Source organism: Corvus brachyrhynchos, unplaced genomic scaffold, assembly GCF_000691975.1.
Source record: "Corvus brachyrhynchos isolate BGI_N302 unplaced genomic scaffold, ASM69197v1 scaffold65, whole genome shotgun sequence".
Lineage (NCBI taxonomy): Eukaryota > Metazoa > Chordata > Aves > Passeriformes > Corvidae > Corvus > Corvus brachyrhynchos.
The window spans coordinates 779,940-789,685 of NW_008238365.1; the positions used below are offsets into that span (position 1 = coordinate 779,940).

The 9,746-nt window shown below is 49.6% G+C and overlaps 1 protein-coding gene across 1 annotated transcript; it reads right to left on the reverse strand.

Annotated features, from left to right (window-relative positions):
• Nucleotides 1-2,800: 2,800 nt before the first annotated feature.
• Nucleotides 2,801-9,723, reverse strand: PDIK1L (PDLIM1 interacting kinase 1 like). Its single transcript, XM_017736237.1, has 2 exons — nucleotides 8,688-9,723; nucleotides 2,801-5,932 (listed from the first exon to the last, which is right to left on the reverse strand). Exons 1-2 carry the CDS (start codon nucleotides 8,970-8,972, stop codon nucleotides 5,192-5,194), a joined length of 1,026 nt encoding a protein of 341 aa, XP_017591726.1. The 5' UTR covers nucleotides 8,973-9,723; the 3' UTR covers nucleotides 2,801-5,191.
• Between the last annotated feature and the right edge of the window lie 23 nt (nucleotides 9,724-9,746).

Consider the following 9,746-nt stretch of genomic DNA (forward strand, 5'->3'; position numbering starts at 1 on the left):
CTTGAGAATATCCGGTGGAAGACAGGGAATAGGATCAGGCCAAGTGACAGAGAAACCCGTGGCAGCTCTGGGATCTGCCCCTGGATTCCCTCATGGACCTTAATTTTAACTCCAGGCAACATGAGTCACTGTTCATTAGGAAGTGTTTTATTTTCCAAGCTGGAATCCTGGAAGCTGTTGTGGCCACAAGTGAGTAAGAGCGGCCTTGAAATCACCTTTCCCTGGCGGATGCAGCCTGTCCCCATGGGATGCTCTTCCCAAATGCCTGTCCCAGAGTGGTCACCCTCCTTGGAGCCCCTGCCAGGCACTTGCTGTTGAGCTGGAATATTTGGGTAAGGCAGATTCCCTTTGGGATAAAAAAAGGGATGATTTGAGGGGCTCTTCCTGGCATCAAACTCCCAGGCAGCTCCTCCTTTTCCTGGTGATAAGGGTTTTGTCCCTGTGACTTCTAGGAAGGCATTTACCCCATTTTCAGCCTCCTGTGGATGCACCAGGGGGCTTTTTGGAGTCATGTGGATGCTCAAGTCCCTTGGTTTTATTTAAGGTTACTCAGAGCTCTCTCTGCTCTTCCATGCGGCTGGAAGGGAGCACAGAGCTGGGCAAGCAAAACAACCCCAGGTGAAACCCAGCCACAGCTGGGGCCAGCTGTGGAAACTTCCAGGGTGAGAAAAGGCTGAGAAGGTCCCCAAAGGCCACGAGTCCCAGAGCACAGATCCTCCTTCCACAGCATTTTCCTCTCCTGATGAACCAACCCTGCTCCCAGCACTGCTCCAACCCCTCCAGGTGACCAGAAGCCACCGTGTCCTGCTGAGCTCTTTCCAGATACGTTTCTCCTTTCAAAACATAATTTCAGAAATCACTTGGGTGCAGCTGGGAATGCAGCACCTGGTGGCCCAGCCAGCTGTCTCTACTGGCTGGTTCACTTTCACAGCCCACAGCAGCTCCTCAGGCCCGAACTCCATGCAAATGCCACCGCCCGGGGAGGAGCCAAAGAGGGCTCAGGCTTTCCTTCAGGAGAGGGCAGGGGTGGAAGGCTTGTTAGACAAGTTTAAAAATATCAAGGGTTCAAAGGGGCATGAATAAATGTGAAACCAGCACCTAATCCGAGGCAGGCACCCACGTGTTGGTGCGAGTTGGAACTGGAGCAGCCGGGCCCAGGAGAGGCTCCTGTGGATGTTCCAACCCCTCAAAGGGGCTCCAAACCCCACGGCAGGCGAGGGCTGGGCAGAGCTGAGACCACAGGGACAGCCAGGAAAGACAGAGATGGAATGAGCTGCCAGGACTGAGGGAAGCAAGCCCAGGGTCAGGATGGGGGGCTGAACCCGCCACTGCTGCATCTGGTTCCATCCCAAACCTGAGAGTAAAGGGGCCTCTGAAATGAGCAAGAACATGGCCCAGGCTCCTCTTCCAGCGGTGGTGCCTGGCCCATCCTCAGGTCACTTGACATCACCCTGCTCCTAAAAATGGGGTTTCAGATTCCCCCAAAACACTTCCAGAGCTCCTCAACAGCATCTGCAGCAGCTCAGTCTGGTATTCCCACCTCCCCCGTGTCCCTCAGACGCTCTGGATGGTTTGTGGCATTCCAGGCACATCCCTCAGCCTTTCTTGTGCTGAAGCACAGAAATTGCAGAACCGGCCCCTCCAACCAAAGGGGGAACCGAGCAGCCCCGGCCAGCACCACCCGCTGGAGTTGGTGTTCAGATGCTCCCAGCTGGTTCTCCCTGGGCCAAACCCTCCCGTCCCCAAAGTGCCAGGAAGGATCCAAAGCACGGAGCCACCGATGGCCCCCGGGAGGATTCACGGGGCACGGAGTGGGGGAAGAGATGGAGCAAAGGGAAAAGCCACACAGAGCAGGGGCTGTTTGTGCCACCCGCAGTCCAAAGGCCACCTGAGCCTGTGGGGTGGGGGGGAAGTTGTTTCCGTGCAGGGAGGGCCTTTCCAAGGGGTGGGGTGGAGGCTGGGGCTCCCTGGAGGGGGATTTATCTCCCCCCAAAGCTCCAGCTGCCAGCACGCCGTGGGTTGTGCCGAGGGAAACTCTGCTTGAACCAAAACAAAGCAAAAACACCAACAAGGCGAGCTCCCAACCCCAGCCCAGGAACGGGCAAGCTGCAGCCTGAAGCCTCTGCAGATCGAGGAAAGCAGAGCTGAGCTCGGGTTCTCCCAGCCCAGATGGGGCTCAATTATATCGAATTTCTGCACCAGGGCATTTCCCTGCAGAGTTCCCTGCCTGCCCTATGGGCTAAATATATTTAAAGTACAGTATATATTATATATATAGTTTATATATATATATATGGTTTGTTTTTCATTTTGTGGGGAAGGAATTCAGCTTGTGTCTGTATTTAAAATCACCACTCTTAGAACTAAACCAGAAGTGGGACTTTCTCCTTTACTAAAGGTCTTTATTCTTTACCCCCTAAAAAAAAAGGAATCTAAATCCAAACTGCATTGACTTAAGCACAAGGCTCCTGCCAGGTGGGAATCTGCCCACTCCTGGCACCAGGAATCCACAGGTGCAGGCACAGGGGAGAGCACTGGGCTTGGGTTTGTTGTGGGTAAATTCCAAGAGGAACTCATTTACAGCATTTCCAGTCTGCAGAACCCTCTGTCCAGAGCACTGCTAATTAAAACATGCAAATGAGGGCTACACTTGCCTGTCATGGATAAGTAATGAAGTTTCCTCACCTTTATTCCTGAGGTTTCTCAGGGCATGTGGGAGCAGCAGGATGCTGTCCCTGGAGGGCAGCACTGACACTGCACTGACCGAAAGCACTTCCCCATAAAAAATCCTAAAACTTCATTGAAATTCAAGATTTTATTTCAAAAACAGTCATGAACTTAATAAATTACACAATAATTTTCCTCATTATAAATTCTCCATAAAATATATTTTACAGTTTTTAAAGAAAAACATGGAAAAAAAAAATCTTTCCCAAGCACTGGAAAGCGTCTTGACTTCGTGTCACGCTGGTGAACGACCCCGCAGCTGCTACAACAACTTGATTTGTTTTCTCAAAACAAAGACCTCAGACAACAAAACTCAAAGAGAACACAGAGCTCGAGGACTACCAGTGTCACCCAACAGCGAGGATAAGCACCATGAGGGGGATTTCAGGCACCCCCGACCTATAAAGTGGCAATCAGTGCAAAGAAACACTTTGGGAGTCAAAAACCCCAAGACTTCCCTGTGCCATTCCCTCATTTCTGCCCTGCAGGCAGTGGAACCCTGCAGAGGGGAATTGGGTGAGTCACAAAGCACCTCAGAGGGGAGCAGTGTTACTCTGCAGGAGGTTCACACCCTGGTTATGACTTCTGCCTGGGTGAGAGAAGGGGACGCTCACCCCCTTATTTTTAAAAAGCTCTCAAGTTTAACGTGAATTATAAACCCCCTTCAAACTTTACTCATCCAGTGACCCTGCTGAGATGTGAGAACTGGGAGGCAGAGCTGGCACAGAAGTGAAGTGTGTTTGTCTGAGGATCACTCCCTAAAACGATGAAGTGAAAGAAAATAACAAGAATTACAAACTAAGGCCAGCTGGGTGACGGGCACCAGCTCACACAGCACCAGCTAAGAACCACCTGTGGCCTGTAAAGCCTCACACAGCACCAGCTAAGAACCACCTGTGGCCTGTAAAGCCTCAGCAGCTGGGTGGAATCAGAATCTTTTTTGCTCTTGGAAAAACAAAAAAATGGTATTTTGTTTATTCACACTCAAAGAATAAACACTGAGTGCCCAGAACTGCTCCCCAGGCACTAAGAGGGAACAGTATTCAAAAAGCAAATTATACATGGAAATACTTACAGCCATTTTCAAGTAATATTTGGGTGGAAGAAAAAAATTAAATTGAATTTATTAAGAAAACTGGCCTTTCCTGCAGCTTTAAAGGCAATTTTAACTCTGCTTGTTCCAAAAGGTCAAACTGCACGGAAAAGGTCAGTCCTGCACCCAAAAGAACAAAGTGTTGTGCTGGTACAAAGAGCTTCTGTCAGCCCTGCAGAGTCAGGTGGCCTCAGCAAAACCTCTCCCAGCCTCAATCTGCTCTGTGCAACAAGAGCTGGGGATAAGCAGCTTCCAGCTGCTCCAAAGCTCCCCATCCTCCCATATGCGCTTTCAAATAAAGATCACTTCTTTAAAAGGAGGAGAAATAAATAAAAAAAAATAAATCAACCCAGGCTGGCACCCTTCACATACCTGTCACCGAGCCTTCTCCCAGCTCTGACACCAGGTGTGAGCCACGGGCCAGAGCCACCTCTGTCCCCTCATCCCCACTGGATCAGGGGCAGTGCCAGAGAGGAAAAGGCCATGGCCAGGATTATCAGCTGGATCCAGTTAGTGGGAAAACTGTGCTGCCACTGCATTTTGAAGGATTTTAAGAACATGCTGCTGGATTCCCTCATCCATGTTTCCATCAACTGAGGAATGGCACAGAATTCTGCTGTGATAAATCCTCAAGGTGCTATTGGATTATAGACACCAGAGCAGAAAGCATGTTGAGAAAAGGCAGATTAATCGATAAATAAAAGCAAAATCAAATGATCAATGACCCAGTCCCCTGCCAGCACCTGACTGTACATTTTTAATTTGACTCCCTCAGTGATGAGCTCATTAAGCTCTAAGTGCTAAGATCAGCCACGTTAGCACTTCAAAAGCAGCTGATCCCCTTGCATTGCTTTTTTTTGTTTACAAAGTCAAGTCTCTGAAATCAGATAACAAAAATAAATAATAAAGTCATTCAGGCCTGGGGAAGAAGGAGTGTTTCTCACCCACCTTCCTCACCCAGTTTTCTAGCAGACCCCAGTCATCCAGACCCACAGCAAATAATTTAAGTGCCACACGCTCCCAGTCACTCATGTACATAAATATATACACAGATTACATTACAAAGCCTTAAGATTTGCACTGCCAGCATGCAAACCTTTTTCTTTTTTTTTTTTCCATGAGAGTTCCTAATACTGACATAGGAAACTGGAATGTATGAGACACTCCATGACAGAGTGCTGGAAATCAAGTAGTGTTGGCTCTTTCAACATCCCCCTGCCAGTGCACACCAAGGAACACCCTCACGTCTCACTCTGGGATTTTACACTGTGGCCAACTCAACATTCCTGTCGGGAAACTCCAGTGAGGTGAAAACCACCCCCTGCAGGTGAGCTCAGGCTCTGCCTGCCAGGCAGCTCCCGCCGAGCCCCTTCACGTGTCCCAGCTGCTGTCCTTGAAGGCGATGTTGACCAATCTCAGCTCCAGCTCGAAGGCGTCGGGCCGGTCCTGCGGGTTGGCCGCCAGCATCTCCTTGATCAGCTGCTTCATCCGGGCGTTCATGGACTTCTTCTTCACGGGGATGAGCAGCTCCATCTTGGGGTTCTCCAGCAGCGCCTCGCCCACGGGCACGATGGCCGTGCCCTGCTTCACGTAACTGCCCAGCAGCTCCTTCTTGGTCTCGGTGTCGATGAAGGTGATCCTCTCCAGCATGGCCCAGATGATGATGCCCAGGGCGAAGATGTCTGCCTTGGCCGTGTAGTGTCCCTCCCACACCTCGGGGGCCATGTAGAAGTCGGTGCCGCAGGCAGTGGACAGGAAACATTTATTGACGTTGACGGGCTCCTCGGGGTTCTGCCCGGAGGCCGAGCACACCTTGCTCAGCCCAAAATCCGCCACCTTCAGGGTGGGCTCTGGGTCGCTGGCATCCACCCTGCTCTGGGAGATGAGGATGTTGTCGGGCTTGAGGTCCCGATGGATGATCTGGTTTTTGTGCAGGAAGGCCAGGGCGCTGCTGAGCTGCAGCATGAAGCTGGTGTTGGTCTTGCGGTTGGGCTTTCGGGACAGCAGGTACTCGTTCATGTCTCCTCCATCACAGAAATCCATCACAAACCACAGGTAATAAGCACTTTTGGGGTCAAAGGCTATTTCTCCTTTTAATGAGGTTTCTACAAGCTGCAACGGGGAAAAGAAATGTCGTAACTACCTGATGAACATGAGAATGAAAGGATATGATGGAAAAAATGAATGAAAGCAGGATCTTCACGGAGAGGGGAAATTTGGGTTAATTATACAGAAGGATTTCTTCCCTGTGGGGCTGCTGAGGCCCTGGCACAGGCTACCCAGAGAAGCTGTGGCTGCCCCTGAACCCCTGGAAGTGTCCGAGGCCAGGTTGGAGCAACCTGGGATAGTGGAAGGTGTCCCTGCCCATGGGAATGAGATGGGGTTTAAGATCCCTTCCAACCCAAACCATTCTAGGATTGTTTGATCCTCCTCTCAACAATCCAGAGAGCAAGATATTGCAACGGGGAAAAGTAAACATTATGCAAATGTTTTTATGGAAAAGGAAAAAAAAAAAAAAAAAATCACAATGTATTTGCCAGCCTCCTTATCTTCACTTGTGTGGAGCATATCAAGCTCAGGCTCCTGCCCAGAAGTGGAGCTCGACCCTGATAACAGAATTTTTAAAGATACCCAGTGGCCATTACCCTCCCATCTGTCCCAGCTGGACAGTGTCCCACCCTGACAAAGCCTGTCCCACCCACTTTGCCAACAGCTTTTCGGGATAAACAAAGTCTCACAAGTAACTCCACGCAGCTGTATTTATCCGTGAGAGATTTTTAAAGCCTGTTCTCCATTCCTGACACATTAATGAATTCCAGCAAGTTAACACAGGACCCCTGAGCTCAGGAGAACACTGATCTACAGGCACAGCTGAGCACGGAACACCCTTCCCACCATCATTATCCGCATGGTATTTTCAGGAACACAAGCTGAGCAGCCAGTTCTCACAGCTGCTTCACACCGAAAGCAAAGTAAAACCTGCAATCACTTTTACTAATCCTGTTTACACAACTGCATTTGCCTCTTCAGCTCCTCTGAGGCAGCTCTGCAAGCAAAGTCCTGCAATTATTTCTGTTAGCAGTAAACCAATGGATACTAAATCAATCTGGCTTTCAAAAATTATGCTGTGTGCTAATACTCAGAGAGGCATCTTGAAGTGCTTTTAAAAAGGGACCTTTTCAAGAAAAGAAATGGTAGTAATTCACAGCTACCTTCCCAGACCAATTTAAACAGTAAATCTATTTTAGAGCTAAAAAATGTCTTATTTAGGGTTTGTAGTCAGGAACAGTGAGATTAAGGTATCTCAGGAGAGCAGGGAGTCTCCTCTGCCAACAGGGCACCAACACAGCTCTGCCCTCCATGGAGTCACAGGAGCTGAACTTGCAGATGTTGTGCGAGTTAAGACAACAAAATCCACCCCCTACATCTGTGACAGTGGCAAAGCACCAGCAGACAAAGCTAATTCAGGACTCAAACTCCACAGATTTGGTTCAGCTGGCACTAAGAATCTGCCCCAGGAGAGGGTGACACCCCTTCCTCAGTCTCCTCACACAGAGCAGCAGCTCAGCTCTGTGACATCACCTGGGAGAGGACAGGGGTGTCTGATTGTCCTTAGTTTAGCCCAGGCTACCAGAAAGTGACCCTGCCAGTCAGCTCAGCTCTGCCCTTTGCTCTTCCCTCTGGAGCAGCACAACAATCTGTGGTGTTTGTGCCTGGCAGGGGCCAGGTGCCTGTGCCAGCTGCTCTCCAGCACCACCATCCAAACCAGCGCTGGGGGTGAGCTGGAAGCTCTTCCCCCACCTTACAATTCCACCCTGGGGCTTTCAAAGCTCCTCCCTGCACATCTGCCCTCAAGTTGGAAGCAATCCCTGGCAGCTCCACTAAAACCAGGAAGGTAAGGCACTGACTTCTCCCCCATGAGCTGGCCAGTATAATTTTAGCCTAATCCCTGCATGAGAACAAGTCAGGAACGGCTCCCAAGCCACAGGGAGCTGGCAAAGCCAAGGATCCTGGTTCTCAGGCTCGGACAGCACCCGGCACAACGGGATCTGCAGGGCTGCTCACCAACAAAAGGCCCACAGCAGACAGCGGGAATGACAATGAAAACTGAAATGATGAGAGCTGACTAGGGATAACACAGCAAACACTGAGCAGGCTGCTGGCTTTTTAAACCAGGGACACAAATTTCTGCCAAGGGGTGATTTATACTTGGGGCTGCTTCTTGACAAGGGAATTAATTAGATTATCTTTCAGTGTCTTCCCAGAGCTACTTATTCTTCAAAAATACACATCTTCAAACTTAAAGGATGCTTTCAGACTGATATTTATTCCCTTATTTATCATACCTTCACCCCTCTTTCAAGAGCCTAATATTTATTTATGAAAAAAAGAAACAGCTCATGATGTGCTACCAATTGCTTCTTGTTTCTGAAAGAGTTTTAAGTGTTGGCTTCCTACAAAACAAGACAGTGACTTCCTCTTCCAAGGACACCCAGGATGGATTTCCTCCAAGCTCTATCCCAGGACAGGAGTGCTCTTTAACCTGCAGCAGGGCTGCTGCCAAGAACTCCACAGCCTGCACCTCCCCTGGGCTTCACCTGTGAGGCTTCCGCAAATTATCAAAGCAGATTTGCATGAAATACAAATTCTGGAGTCTTTTAGAGCAGCACGGCTCCAAGTCCCAAGATCCAGGTGATTGTTCAGTTTTTTTAAAGACCTCTATTAAATTCCGGGTGTCAGCAATGCAAACAATCCCCTCACCTATCTGAGCACACCTCAAAACCACGACCCTGGCTGCCCCACCTCCTTCCCCCCAGCTCCACATTGTTACCGATTCCTTCCACCCCGTTCCCTCGGCTTCGTGTACCTGTAAATAAAGGGAGGAGCTGGAGCCATGGGACATCTTCTGCACCATGCCATCTTTCTGCAAGATGCACTCCTCCAGGTGAATGACGTTGGGGTGCTGGCTCTTGATACTGCTAAGGGCCCAGAACTCGCGCAGAGCCAGTTCCACGTTCTCCGGAGCGTGGCACCGGATCTTTTTCACGGCCACGCGGGCACAGGTCCTCCTGACGACCGCTTCGTACACCACACCATAACTGCCACGACCAACCTCCCGAATTAGATCGTACTTAGGCTGGCTACTCACCATCTTCAAGAGCAAAGGTTCTGGGGAAGGGGGAAAAACCCACAGAACTAAAACTTAGGCACAGGAACCGGGCTGTATTTTCCCCTCTAGGGCTTGGCGTGGCAGCGCTGGGCCTGCCCATACCCCGCCTCGAGTGCTAGAACATTCCAGAAGCTACTCCATAAACCTGCACCTGTTGCCACGGGCCAGGTGGAAGTGAAATTACATCTTTTTGTTAAGATTTCAAATACAGCCCAGTGCGTTCAAGGTGGCAACAATTCAAACCTAGACTGGTATCGTGCCGAGACAGGACTATCGAGAACGCTCCTGCTCCTCTCCCTCAGTGTCTTCCGTGAGCATCTGCAGGAATAACAGGAGGGTGTCATGCTCCCCATCCAGCCTGGAGAGCACAGGAGGTTCCAGTTGAAGCCCCTGGTTGGGCAGTGACAGATTTTAATTAACTGCCTCTTGTGGAGGTGACTGCAGGAGCAAATGTTTCTGTTATAATTAAGCTGTTTTACTCAGAGAAGAGAAAGCTTCAATCGCTCCCGGTTTACTTTTTGAGGCGACTGATTTTTCACCAAGTCTCCTCCGCACGAGGAATCTACAGCTATGAAAGGTTAAAAAGGATAACTGATTGCAGAAGTTTGCACCCAGCATCTAACTTTCACTTTTGCTCAACAGAGCAAGGACAAAAGTTAAGTTATTGCTCTGAAAGTAAAACAGAGAGAGAGAGAGACACACACACACAAAAAAAAAAAAAAAAAAAAAAACACCCCAAACCCCGCTCAAGATTTA